This window comes from Chenopodium quinoa, unplaced genomic scaffold (assembly GCF_001683475.1).
Source record: "Chenopodium quinoa cultivar QQ74 unplaced genomic scaffold, ASM168347v1, whole genome shotgun sequence".
NCBI classification, from domain to species: Eukaryota; Viridiplantae; Streptophyta; class Magnoliopsida; order Caryophyllales; family Amaranthaceae; genus Chenopodium; species Chenopodium quinoa.
Window position 1 is genome coordinate 6,209,262 of NW_018744367.1, and position 14,546 is coordinate 6,223,807.

General features: G+C 36.2%; 2 protein-coding genes across 2 annotated transcripts; one reads left to right on the plus strand and one right to left on the minus strand.

Annotated features, from left to right (window-relative positions):
- The first annotated feature begins 2,811 nt into the window (after positions 1-2,811).
- Positions 2,812-5,088, plus strand: LOC110696607 (LIM domain-containing protein WLIM1-like). The gene is made up of 5 exons (XM_021873945.1): positions 2,812-3,166; positions 3,828-3,924; positions 4,032-4,072; positions 4,190-4,276; positions 4,591-5,088. The coding sequence occupies exons 1-5, from the start codon at positions 3,029-3,031 to the stop codon at positions 4,801-4,803; spliced, it is 576 nt and encodes a 191-aa protein (XP_021729637.1). The 5' UTR covers positions 2,812-3,028; the 3' UTR covers positions 4,804-5,088.
- A 2,286-nt stretch (positions 5,089-7,374) lies between these two features.
- Positions 7,375-12,914, minus strand: LOC110696608 (F-box protein At3g12350-like). The gene is made up of 2 exons (XM_021873946.1): positions 11,701-12,914; positions 7,375-8,227 (listed from the first exon to the last, which is right to left on the minus strand). The coding sequence occupies exons 1-2, from the start codon at positions 12,604-12,606 to the stop codon at positions 7,772-7,774; spliced, it is 1,362 nt and encodes a 453-aa protein (XP_021729638.1). The 5' UTR covers positions 12,607-12,914; the 3' UTR covers positions 7,375-7,771.
- Positions 12,915-14,546: the final 1,632 nt, after the last annotated feature.

Here is a 14,546-nt window from a genome sequence, read left to right on the forward strand (position 1 = left end):
AAATAAAACCTAGCATGGTTCAACACATTCAAATAATCACCAAGTACGCGAACGTACCTCAAATCATCTTTTCAACTAGCCACAATGCTAGAAATTACTCAACTTAAAGTCTCCTACAATACCAAATACATAAACTCAATTACTCCCTCAATTACACAAATTTCCAGCAATATATACTCTCTTTAAATCACTCATAAACCATCTAAAATAATCTGAAATTTAATTTGAAACCCTTACTTTTATTCCCAATTAATGGGTAATTAAAAATCCTTTCAAGAAACTTAATTATAACCTTTATATAAAAATTCCAGCTTTATTAAACCATCAAAAATCGTTTTAATTATGTTTAAAAACATTAATTTCAATAGTTTTAATAAACCACAATCAAATTCCATCAATAAACATTAATTTAGAAACCCAGAGTTTTCAATTTGGGGCTTTTTGATTAAAAACTAAATCTGAAAATCATATTAGAACATTAAACCTTCGTTAAAAATCAAAAACTGCCAGAAAACCATATTTAGAGGCTGAATTTGGCCACGAGAGGGTGGTATTCACCACCATAGGTAATGAGTTTGGTTTAAAACGTTGTTTACACACGAAAAATACTTTTTTTTTTTGTAAAAATCGGACGAGTTAGAATCTAAATGTGGTTAAAACGTGATTAAAAAATTAAGAACGGAGAATAGGCAATACGCAACCACCTAGGCCGCCGGTGCCGCGCCGCCTGGTGGCTGCTGCTACCAGCGAAGGTTGGTGGTGGTGTGTGGCGTGTGTGGTGGTGGTGTGTGGCGTGTGTGGTGGTGGTTAAGCAATAAATAATTAAATTAAAGGGGGAGGGGAAAAATTAAGGGAAAAATAAAATAAGATGAGAGAGAGAATTTACCTTTGAATACACTCCACCTTAGGCATATGATGGATATTTATACCCTCTCTCATAACCTCCTACTTACTACCCTTAATAATCTCTTTCCTACTCAAACAAGGATTTCTAATCAAACTAGGATTTTGACTTTCTTTAAAATTTTGACTTTTAAAAATTATCTTTTATAAAATAATATGTCCCAATATTTTTAAATCATAAAATAAAATATTTTCAAGATTATTAAATAATTAAAAATACACTTTTAATAAAAATCATACTTTTTAAATTAATGAAAAACCCTAAATAATTCATTTTGAATTATTAAAATACTTTTAAGAAAATACTTATATAAATTAAAATACGTATAAAAATACGGGGTATTACAATTGGTTGTGTAAAAGGGTGCAAAACTTAGCAGCTACGGTGGATATGGATGCGGTTTGGAGGCTCATTTGTTGGTGTGCCCTCCCAAGCTCAAGCACTTCCTATGGAGAGCTTGTAAAGGCTTCTTAGTCGTTAAAGAATGTCTGTTTTATCGTCACATTGTCACTGATAAGACGTGCTCATCTGTAATTGCCCCGAAGAATGGATCATTCACTCTACTTTTGAGTGTACAGCAGCTCGTGAAATTTGGGCTGCTAGCCCTTATGGCTCACAAATTCAGCAAGCCCCTGCATTGAGTTCTTGGAGCGGTTTTTATGGCTGTATAAGAATGTCTCTAGGGGCGAGCTGGTGACCATGGCTGCTCTAGCGTGGGCCTCGTGGCATTGTAGAAATAAATCAATTTTTGAGCAGGCACCATTTAACTTGGTGGAGGTTGCAAAGGGATGGGTTAATCTAGTTCGGGAAAGTAATGAGTATGCAAGCAAGGTTACGAACAGGGCTGCTCCATCAGCCAATGTTTCTGCTAGTTCTTGGAGCTGTCCGAGACAGGGCTATGTAAAGATTAATTGCAATACTCATTTGGGGGCTAGAACTGGGTTGAGAGTGGTGATTATGGATGAACAGGGAGCTGTGATTGCTGCTGCAGTACGCCTGGAATTTGCTGGTTGAGGTATGGAGATTGCGAAAGCTGCTGCTTGCTACTGCTGTTTGGTGATTGCAAGAAGGTTGGGTTTCGAAAAGGTTCATCTCGAGTCTGATGCAAGTAATGTGGTGAGAGCGGTAAAGAATAAAATTGTTGGCTTTTCCCCAAGTTCATGCTGTATGAGGATATTAGTAGCTTATCTTCATGCTTTAACTCTTTCTCTCTTTCTCATGTCAAGCGGGCGGGTAATACTCTATTACATAATGTAGCAAGATGGGATGCTAGGGGTGTTGATGAATTTGTATCTCTTGGTCCTTTCCCTCAAAGCCTAACAACTCAGAAATTGATCTTATTTAATGAAATTCGCTGTTTTGGTTTAATAAAAATAAAAATAAAAAAATAAATAAAATAAAATTGAGTTGTGACTTGCATCGGCCCAACCCGGTCTTAGCCCTATAAAATGTGACTCTCTTTGACCTGACACACCCAATAGCTAGGTCAAGTCTGATGGTAATGGGCGACGTGGGGTGGAAGTAGTGGGGAGTCGATGACAATGGAGCGGGTGATTATGGTTAGAGAAGGAGAGAAGGAAGGGAGGGGCATAATGGTAATTTAGTTAGTTTAACCGGTTAACTCTTATTTTTTTATTTTTTTTTTGGGGGACGGGAACTCTGTTTTTGTTAAGAGTTAATTAGTTGATTAGGTATCAATTATTAACGGACATTTTGATGAGGGGTATTTAGTACATATTAAGAGCACCGAGAATGTTTATTATTTTAAAATTCGAGATATTTGGTGTAAAACCCGTTATATATTAAAACAATGAAAGTATTTTAAAATTAATTAATTAATTGGGGAGAAAAACAGAAAAGACAGCGGTGGTTACTAGTTAGGTGCGTCAAAATCGGACAAAATGATTGCCAAAAGACCTCTGCTTTCAATTATCCAACTTCTAACTTCTGCTTTTGGTCTCCGCAATCTCCTGCCAGCCCCACCACCACTCCTCTCCCTCATCTTTTCTTCCTCCCATATTTTTCAAACAACCATTGCTAGCTCTAACATTACATTACAGGTTCTTGCATTTTCCTTCCAATTGCTTTTGTGATTGTAAACCCCATCTTTCTGTCTGGAGAAAAATGGCTACAATCACAAGCACTAACCCCAAATGCAAGGCCTGTGATAAAACTGTCTATCTTGTTGATAAGCTCACCGCCGACAATAAGGTCTATCACAAAGCCTGTTTTCGTTGCCATCATTGCAAAGGCACCCTCAAGGTATTTCCCCTACTTCGTATTTTTCGTTGTTACATATATATTTCCATTACATGAAACCATTTACGAAGAACATAACTATATTGTTGGATTGTACGGATTTCTCTAACGCGGATATCTCCATCTCTGAATCACTCTGATGGATCTAGATCCTTTTAGCTAATTTCTTTTGATTCGAAATATTGTATTCTATAGCATACCAATACAATGTTACAATACTGATTGTTAGCTTGGTACAAAGTCACATTATCAATGTAATATTATAGGGCTTTTATAATAAAAATTTGAGCTGTGTTAATTTATCAAATACAATATTAGAGCTGTGTTACAATATCATCAATTACAGCTCTGTTACAATACTGATGCTTAAATTAGACTAACTTATTATGTTGACTTGTGTATTGAATTGGATTGGAGGGAGAAAATATTGCAGATTTTAGTTTTGAGTCCATAAATTATTTTTATGATAGGTCGAATTTTGAGTCAGTAACTGTGTAAGAAAACAGATTCTACTTTAATGTATCAACATGCAAGTGATTATGCAACTTCTAGACCTTTAAGTATGGATATTGTAACAATGCTTAAATCTGGCAGTTCTGAAACTAGACAGCGCCATTTGCGATGTTTTCAAGGTGTTGCTAAAAAATGAAATTTGGTTTTGCAGCTTAGCAATTACAATTCCTTTGAAGGGGTATTGTACTGCAGGCCGCATTTTGATCAGCTGTTTAAGCTAACTGGCAGCTTAGACAAAAGCTTTGAAGGTATTCCGATTTAAGATCCTCAATCTTACGATACAAATACAGTAACAAATTAAAATTGCTCTGATTTCTGCTGAATTATTATTTATCATCCCTAAATTTGGTTTCAGGTACTCCTAAAACAAAACCAGATAGAACCGTTGATAGTGAGGTATATCTTACAGGCTTTGATTTTATATAAGTGAACACACACAACTACTCTTTTAATTCTGAGAGCTTGTTATAATATTCGATTTCTCATTTTGGGATAATGAATTACTTTGCTCAGAAACCTCCTAGCAAAGTCTCTTCCATGTTTGGTGGAACTAGAGATAAATGTGCGGGTTGCTCCAAGACTGCTTATCCAACTGAAAAGGTATTGCTCACTGTTCGAATGTATTCATTTTCTGTTTTATTCTAGGTCTTCAAATCTGTATTGTATGTCAAAGAGGTTAAACTGTCTTACATCTTCACCATGAATCTATGACCTTTCCTAAAAGACATGACTATGCAAAGGGAAAAAAAAAATAGTACTCCTTTTGTTTCATTGTATTACAACATCCACAATTTTTGCTGCAACTGGGCTAATCCTGATAAATGTTTATAAAATTTGTAAGAAGACGATTTTATGAAAGTACTTTTGAAGGGTTCAAAGTAAAGTGCACTAAAAAAATATTGATCTTTTTGAAGGTGACGGTGAATGGCAGTGCCTATCATAAGAGCTGCTTCAAGTGCTTCCAAGGAGGATGCACAATAAGCCCCTCAAACTACATTGGCCATGAGGGGCGGCTGTACTGCAAACACCACCATACTCAACTCATCAAGGAGAAGGGAAACCTTAGCCAGCTTGAGGGTGACCTGGAGAACTCAACAAAGATCAGAGAAGTTGCCGCAGAGTCCTAACGACGCTGAATTTTGTGTCTTCTTCACGTCTCTCTGTCTGTTGTTCATGCCTTGTATGTCAGATAAGAGAGAACATCCATTTTCTCTAAGTTTAGATTATTGGTTTTCACTCCAATAGAGACCTAAACCTCCAAATTTGCTGTTTGTTGTGGTTGTAGATTTTGGTTATGATATGTTAAGTTGTGTTGTGTTGTATTGTGATGCTGTACCATATGCAATATGCTGAAGCAATAATGTGCAATTTGAATCCAGTTTTGTAAAAAGTTCAATCCTTTTTGCATTACACAATTTTTTTTTATTCCATTATTTTTTTTTTCAAATATATCTTTTACTCTCTCTCAAAGAGTAAACTGAGACCGAGCATAAACAAACAGTGGGATATTAATCCCTATACATTTCTTGAGACCCTAATGCCGATTGGTTGTTCTAGGGTCCGTAGTGAAGTTTTTAGGTGCTTCTAGGAGCAACTATTTCACGTGATGTAGCAAAGTGACAACAATCGAAGGGCCAAACTAGTTACAAAAAAATCGTGCCCATTCTATTGATCCCTAAAACGTTGTCATATCACATAAGAATTGAGAATTTGAGATCATGTGCTTGTAACTTGTAAGGTGTACTTTAATAATTCAGAATATATATAGCAGTTATTGTTGTTTGAATTTTGAAAATAAAGTCTTTTCAAACATCAAATAACCAAAGAGATCCACCAGAAAGATGCCAGCAATGCGGATAAATGCAGCAGCTATCTGATAGTGACATAACAGCTAGATTTTCATAACTTAATTTGAAAACTGCTAGGCTACAACTACCAGTGCAGGCCTTCAATTTACTGCCCTGCATAGGAAACACTAAAGAACAGTTTCTGTATGTCACCTTAAGAAAAACATGGGACTTTCCAAAAGTACAGGTTACACATGCAGAAAATTAAGATTGTCATCAAGTCAGAAAATCGGACGTGTGTAGATGGTGACTTGTAAACTCACATTGAATTAAAACTTCTTCCGTAACTCATGAAGATCTTCAGTATTTGACACAAAAGATAGACAAACAGATAGTTGCCGAGATTACATACCAGATTTTGTTTTCTTTGTGCTCCTGTCTGGGCTCTGTCTATGTTCTTCGAAGTTTAGTTTTCTCCACATGCTGGAAATTTTTGCAACTTAAAAAAATATATAAAAAAAAAAAAATGAGATCTTGCAATCTGTTGGATGAACAAATATTTTTTTTTTTTTTTTTGACAGACTGTTAGATAAACAAATTGAATTACTATTATGATAACGAACTTCTATATGTGGAATTTTGCGATGAAAGTCTTACCACGATGTCCATGATAATGATTTTCCACCAATCAAAGAAGAATTCCGTTTACAAATTATAATGAGTACTTAATTGTAAATACCACCTCTTTAGGGTTACTTGGAGATAATGTCAATACCATGAACACTGACATTAATTCTCTTAGGTAAAGATAATTTTTGCTATCATGGCATTATTAGCATATAATTATAAATGGAGTTCTTTGTAAAAACAAACCAACTTATTTGCAAGTATCATCAATATGATCTAAAATTATGTCATGAAACATTATTAAAATTTAAAAAGAAAATTGTCAAAAATAATACAAACTTTGAGCGGTCCGTCAAAAACAAATCAATCTTTTGATTATTTTTAAATAATACAAACTTTGGGGAGTATCTTCTTTAAACAAGTCATGACCTGTTAATAACCTAATTAACAGGTTAGGTGGGACACATGTCATTATCTTATTGGATTAACCATTTAATTTGTTTTTTTTTTTTAAAGATTATTATTTTATTTAAGAAAAAAAAACTCCACCCATCTCCTCCACCAGCCACCACAACACCGGCGCAGCCTCCCTCCCAGCTCCCAGGCGTTGGCCGCGCCCAGATCCCCCTCCCCGGCGCCGGCAACGACCCCCCTCCCCCGCGCGTCATCCCCTTCCCTCTTCCTCGGCAACCAGCGAACCCCCTTTTCCAAAACCCTCCCTCCCCCGCAAAACCACCAAAAACCCATCTCCCACCCTCGAAATACCCTAATCGGACCTCCCCAGCCACTGCTTGGGGTTCGATTAGGGTTTTTCGGGGGTGAAGGATGGGTTTTTGGTGGTTTTACGGGGGATGGAGGGTTTTGGAAAGGTGTTTGTTGGTTGTCGGGGAGGAAGGAAGGGGGTACGGTGATGCACGAGCGAGGGGGTCGGCGCCGGCACCGGGGAGGGGATCTGAAAGCAGCCGGCGTCGGTGGACTGGGAGGGTTTTGGGGGTGCCGGTGGTGGGTGGCTGGTGGAGGAATCAGGAGATGGTTTTTTTTTTTTTTTTTTTTCTTGGAAGAAAATTTTAAAAAATATTTTAATTGTTAAATTATTTTTATGAAAAGTTTTAATTGTTAATCACCATAATTAAAGTTGTTATTAAGGAGTAATTACATTGTTAAACAAATTTATTAAAAAAAATAAAATAATTTAACCTGTCATTTTGGTTACAGATAAAATAACTTGTTTAAAGCGGATACTCACCAAAGTTTGTATTATTCAAAAATAATCAAAAATTTGACTTATTTTTTACGGACCGTTCAAAGTTTGTATTATTTTTGATAATTTTTCCAATTTAAAAAATTTATTACAAATTGCAGGGTTTGAGGATCATAGCATATTATAGTATGATCCAGCAAATGCAACTAAGGGAAGATTGGTTAGGGTTCAATAGAACTAGCCCAACTACAAAAAACCCTGGAATATCGTACAAGATTATGTTACAACACTACAAGTGATTTTGGCCCTAGGGTGGGTACCTCGGTTCATCAGTTGCCCCACGCCAAATATGGGCCTGGTCACTTACAAGTTACTAAAAAAAGAAAGAATGAATTACAACATCTAGAATCACAAGCTGCGATGTCTAAAATCATTAGACTTGTCTCTGAACTCTGCACATAAATGGATCCAAAGAATGGTTCAGCCACAATAAACTTCAGCAGCATCCAAAAGATAGTCATGTTGGGCAATATGCTTCATGTCCACGATAAAATTGTCACGAAGAAATCCAAACCCAAACGACCCATCAACATATTGCCAAATCCTTCCTTCAACATGACGAGGATTTGTTGAACTCCCTGTAGAATCGGGAATAATAAGGTCGTAACTTGAGTTGATGTACATAACTCGTGAAGGTGAATACTCATAAATATCATCTTCTACTTCAGCTGTAGGCCGAAGATGCATCCGGGTATTGTATACATAATCTTCTTCATGAGATAGTGGGGATTCAATAAATGTTGCATTTGAAGTCCAAAATACAGGTGCATAGCCAGAGAGGGGTTGCAAAGAGTCCCCAACTCTTCGACAGGCGACACCTCCAATGTCATCGTATGCCACAAGATAGAAATCAAGACTCATGTCATTGTTTATACCCTGCAGCATCAGGGATAATGTCAACTAAGAAGCTCTTCAAGGCATCCAAAAGATTTATACAGAATAAAGAAAATCAAAGCAAAGAAACAAATAACATTTTTGTTTCGCCTTCCTTGACAGACACCGGAATACAAAAAAAAAAAATTATTATCACAGCTTTATCTGAAAGGCCAAAGCCCACAATGAAATAATAAAATTCGATATAAAAGCAACATGTAAAAATGGATTTGCATCATAAATCACTTCAGAGAAATGTTCAGAAGATGAATGTTCATAAAATCATTTTCACAGTTAATATAATACTGAAAGCCAAAACGGGGGAACACTACACAAAAGCTTATAGATGATGCTTCTGAATGCCATTTTCTTACAATTTATCATCTCAACTTGATGCAGAAGCAGAGACATGCATATATGTGTTCGAGCAAGGAGCATTCCAAGCTGTCTTTTAAAGGACAAAAAATGCATTCCAGTTCTGTAGAAAAGATTTCTCAATATTTCCCTTGGTTTCTTTAATAAAAGGAATACACTGACACAATAACTTTATCTTGTACTTAATATTTGGCAATGCAAAAGGAGTATCTTGTACTTAATATTTGGCAATGCAAAAGGAGTAATCCAAGCAAGGAGCAATCCAGCAGTCATAAAAAGGACAGATAATGCATTCCAGTTCCACAGAGATTTCACAAATCTTCCCTTGGTTTCTTACAATGTAATTCGTGGAGAAATAATCATATTTCCTCTTTCCATCTGTTCGAAAGGTGACGACAAATCATTTGTCAAGCCCACCATTATCTCAACAAGTCAGCAAAATTCATACACGTATGCAGGCAAAATTGTAGACAACACAAGTTATGGTGGTCAAACTATAGCATACACTCTATCACCAAGCGTAAAAACTAAGTTTGCTTCCTTCTATGAATTGAATAAGCAATGCAAATCCACATAAATTAAAAGTAATGAGAATTAGGGGAAGCCGAATATTAAGAAAAAGAAAAACATTAGTATTAGGAAACTGAGAGGGAGTGCTCAATTGTTGTTTCCAAAAATTATAGAACGGAAGTTATTTTCTACAAAATGTATCTTAATTTTTCTTTCCTTCAATCCCCCACCCCCCCAAAAAAAAATGCTTTGTCCTTTTTCCCAATTGCCTGAAACAGAGGAATTTTAAGCCATCAACCAAACTGAACATCTTTTCACAGTATTCAGTTAGGAACACGACTACCTTTTATCATAAAATTTCCCAAATTAAGTACATAATTTTTTTTTTTAATCAACTACTACTCTATTCCGAAAAAAAAATATATCATTAGTCTTTATGTTTTAGTTTTTAACATATAATTCTACCCTCAATTGCTTAGTTCCTGTTTTAGCAAAGAAAATACTTAATTTACCAGTACTTCACTGCTTCCCCTATGAAACTCAGATCCCTCACTTTTTTTAAGTATATTTTAACTCCTATGCAAAAGGGACCAAAGGGATCCACTTATTGTCTTTGGAGGTGTGACGGACCAATACCAGGCAGTGGGCACCCTGCCCTATACTGGGGGTAAAATGGATCTTCCATCCTATAAAATATTAATCGGGAAGCATAATAGGATATGGGTTCTGAAAAGTTAATGCACTTCCCTTGATTGTAAAAATTCTCCTCCTTGAAATCCCCTCTTCCCAGTTCCCATCCTCGTGATCGTGGGAACTATAGCCGTGTGCGCTGGACAGGAAAGTTAGAGAAGGATCTGGCATTTTTATTTTTGCCAGTTGGAGAAGGAGCTGCTTAGTACAAATGAGGTGAATTATACTTGCAGAAGAAGAGAGAAGAAACAAGAACAGTATTTCATCAACAAAATCCGACTTTTCTATAGCGATGACTTCATAAAGAGTATTCAACAATAAAGACCAAAAACATTCATGATACACATTTACTAGCTGTATCAACAATAACAATATATTCATCAACAGTATTTTCATAAACAAAGGCCGAGTTTTTTTAGAACAATAGCAGTTCTAGCAAACTCACAAAAATTCTACTGTAATTTTCGAGTTCAGACAATGCATAAATCATCAAAACTGCTATAAAGAGAGCAAAATACAAATCCAAATACTATTAAATAATATGCAGAGTATTACAAACAATTAAATCAAACCCACAAAAACTACTGAAATCCAATAAGATCTGAGTTTTGCCATCATCATTCTCGAGGTTATCTTCATCAGTAACTTCATCCATTGACAAACATATTACTCCAAAACACTACTGTCCTAGCTAATTCAACAGAACTCCACATGATTGAGTATTGAAAGAATGGCCAAGAATAATCTAATACGGAGTACAAAGTAGTATTGGTGGCGGCACTGACAAGATCTTGGCTGATGAGATGCCGCCTTTCTTCTAAGCCTTCATGCCACTTTTTCCCAGGTTTTCCTCTACAATTTACCCACTTATTATATTTTATTAAAGGGTTTTTTCATCTTTTGCTTTTCCTTTTCAAATTAATAATATACTTCTTAGTAATCTGATAAAGGGCAGCCCTGCCTTATATGTTACCGAATAGAAGGGCAAGTGCATATTATCCAGTTAATATTACAAACGAGTAGCCACCTCCCGGAACAATCCCTTTAAAACGTCACTTAAAACAGAGATTTAGGCCATGTTTAAACTGATGAAACGCAATTTTAAAATACATAGTAGTCCTTTTAAAACATATCTATATAGAGCTATAGGCTTATAGAAGTACATATTTTCAAAGACTACCATACATGAACTGGTTTTAAACAAGATTTCCTATCAATATTATATTCCATGCCATTATTATAAAATTTTGTCGGGACTTAAGTCTTTTAGTTACTAATAACTTAAACAATACATCATCAAGTCAAAAGAGAAATAACCACAAATACTTACTGGGCCAAGGGAAGTATACTTCAAAGATGGGGAAGGGAAAAAGCAGTAAACCTTTTAGAATGAAAGGCATATTAGCTCAGCAAGTAACACCTTAACAAAAAAAGGAGCAAGCAATGAGGTGACCTAAACTTCACCATGAATTTTCTTCAATATCAGAACAAACGACAGGAAAAACACAATGAAATGAAGCTGTAAGTCATGGTTAAAACGTCCAGCATTTAAACTTTAAAAGACTAGGCGGCAACCACAAATTAAATTCAGAAAGCAAACTGATAGCATTTGAAAAAAATGCTCCTAAATATCACTTGAAACATGTAATTCGATAGAAAACCCGAAAACTAAACTACTTGTATTACCAAAAACTACCCATCACAGTAATTAGAATGCTGAACTTATTAATTCTAATATAGTAATTAGTCAACAATGTTCCCAGTCTCAATGCACCTTCAGCATCATATAATAAATTTATAATCATAGAAATAAAAAAAAAAAAAAAAAAAAAATTCAACATGAAACATCATAAAATGTAACAAACCAAAACAAAACTACAGAAATAAATCAAAATACAAACCTTCCAAAGGCCCTGCAAAGGGCGCGAAGAAGAAGGAGAGCAATTAACTATCTTAACAAGATGTTCAGGCTCCCACTTCCTCCTCCCTTGCCTCTCCTTCTCCCTCCTCCTCTGCCGCCTCCAAGCCCGCTCCCCGCCCGCCCCAGGACTAGTTCTATTAGCAAAATACTGATACATTTCCGACATCATCCGGTCCGGCGGCGACCCAATCTCCACCTCTGGACTCCCTACAATAACATTGTCAAAATTCTTATTCCCATTACCATTGCTATTACCATTTGGAGAACCCCCTGAATTCCCACAATTCCAATTACTTTCCTCCAACACCACATGACCTTTCCCCATAAAATTGACATTCACTTGAATCAAATCCATACCCGAACTCGAACTCGAACACGAACCCGAACCCAATTCCTTCTCATTGTATTGGGTATAATTTATGAGGTAATTCAAGGGCTGCCCATCAGCAGACAAACTCAAGCGAATAAAGGGTGATTTGATCACATTGTAAGAACCATCTTTTGAAGGTGATAACCTAGACCCTGTCACACAGGATTCTCCCCACTCGAAGAGCACAAGAGGGGCGTCGCCGAAGATTCCTCCGCCGGCAATCCCGCCGCTTCTCCGCCAATATCCGACAAGATTCTCGTACTCCGACAACGTCTTGTAGAGGAGTATGAACCCGATTTTGCCGTCGCCCCATTTTCTGATCTGAGTCTTCGAACCCCACCTTCGGTCACACATGGCGTACCAAACGCCGTCGTTTCGAAACAGCGATACGAAACGTTTCGAGGTGCAGGCAAAGGCGGAGATTTCGGTTGGTGTTAAAAATGATAAGATGCAAAGTTGCACATCTTCTGGGAAGTCTGAGAATGTAAATGCAGACTTCTCACTGCAAATCGCCATTTTTATCCAAAAAACAACGAATTTGATTTGAAACTCTTTGATTTTTAGGATTTTTGACGAATTAGATAATGAAAAGCTGGAATTTTTGAATTTAAATTAGAAATTTGAGAATGAAATGGTGGTTGGTGTTTAAGGTAGAGAGAGAGGAAGAAATGAATGTTGCTGATGGTTATGAGAAGGAAGATCCTGTATTTTGTGCCTTAGCTATGCGAATCTAGTTGAACAGTAGAGGGGTAAAAGAGTCATTGTAGAAGTGAGTGGTGATAAGGTACACGAAAGTGCAGGATTGTTGATTTAGGAATGTACAAACTACACGTGGTGTCGTGCTAGTTTTGAAGATAAAAAGATGAAGCAGTCAGTCAGCACGACTTTTAGACACGTTGAATACTTTAATGTACTTTTATTTTTCAATTCTCACTTTTTCAAGCTCCTCGTATTACCCCTGTACGAGATGCTGATGTAAATGTAATAGAGTTCATGTTAAAAACCGAACTGTTTCCAAACAAATTCGAAAAATATTAAATTTTGTGAACAATGCGGAGTCGAATTTGTTGATTCTCGAATACGAAGGTATTAAATGGGCTATATTAAATTGGCATGCCCGATAACCCACGTTTATAATAATAGAGAAAATACATGTTGATTAATTTGATTTCCTTCTTCGTATATCAAAGGCTCTAGACTTCAACTTCCATTTTTGTACTAGATTTTAGAGAGAGAAACTTGAGTGAGAATTTGGCGATTTCTATTTTTGATCTTCATCTACTTTGAATGCAAGCACAATTTCTTTGATTAATCAAAGTTTGTAAGATTCTTCTTCTTCTTAATCCAATTTCTTTGCATTTGATTTTGTTAATTGTTGCAATTTCAAGTTTGTTGGTTAATTTGATCTTGATTAGTTTGTATTGCAATTATGATGATGATAATGATGATTAGCTTAGTTTTGCTTCTTCAATTCACAATGATTAGTGAGTAGAATCTTTGCTAGGGTAATGGTGAAACATCATGAATAATGGTTTATTGCTAATTGAAGGAATTTGATTGATTGAATGTTGTAATTAAATTGGTTGATAGAATTGTGCATGTGTTTGAATTGATAGGAGTAGCTAACCTTGATTTTCAAGCTAGATTGCATTGCATTTCCTAATGACATGACCACTTGATTTAGGGATTGCATATATTGATTGAATTTGAATTGTGATTCTTCTTGTTTAGTCATTCATAGAGGAAACCTAGCTTGACTTCTAGGAGATAACCTTTTGAACTCTTTCAATTGCAATTACTATTAGCCCTTGCAATGTTTGATGGATCGATTCCCCGCAATTAGCATCCCTATCTTGATTGCATGTGGATCCTAATCCCTAGTGTTTTTAATATTGAATTTCTCTAGTGATTTGGTTTTCTTTGATACCATAGCATACACAACAAACACCTTTCTTAGCTTCGAAGTAGCTTAACCCTAGACTTTAGTAACGTTTTCTCATTCCACGTGGACCGACCCTTGACTTACCCCTATACTCATGTTTAGGATTAGTCGAGTGTTTACAAATATTGTTGATAAGGATTTGAGCATATAACGACGTGTTCAAACCCTCTATCAAATGGCGCTGTTGACGTGGAATGGCGTAATTTGTTTGCTATAGTTGTTGAGTCTACTTCATTTAATTTGAAAAGCACAAAAATAATTTTCCCTTTAAGCTACACTTATAAACGTGCTACTAATTGTTTGCTTGAGGTTTCATGCATAGATCACAAGAATGTTCTCTTGTACCTTTTGATCCGAAAATTGAAAGAACAATCTCTAGAAGGAGAGTTACTTCACAGTCTTTGAGCCCAAATCCATCAAGAGAAGAAGTGCCACAAGAAGAAGAACAAGCAAGTATGGGTGACAATCCAAGAGTTGCCTTGAAGGAGTTAGGGATACCCGGAGCATATAGGTT

Excerpts from the sequence above, each read along its gene's own strand:
- LOC110696608 (XM_021873946.1), bottom strand. The coding sequence starts at position 12,606 with ATGGCGATTTGCAGTGAGAAGTCTGCATTTACATTCTCAGACTTCCCA. Across the intron at positions 8,228-11,700 it reads CTTTGCAGGGCCTTTGGAAG|GGTATAAACAATGACATGAG; the intron begins GTTTGTATTTTG and ends CTGATGCTGCAG.
- LOC110696607 (XM_021873945.1), top strand. The coding sequence starts at position 3,029 with ATGGCTACAATCACAAGCACTAACCCCAAATGCAAGGCCTGTGATAAA. Across the intron at positions 3,925-4,031 it reads CTTAGACAAAAGCTTTGAAG|GTACTCCTAAAACAAAACCA; the intron begins GTATTCCGATTT and ends ATTTGGTTTCAG. Across the intron at positions 4,277-4,590 it reads CTGCTTATCCAACTGAAAAG|GTGACGGTGAATGGCAGTGC; the intron begins GTATTGCTCACT and ends ATCTTTTTGAAG.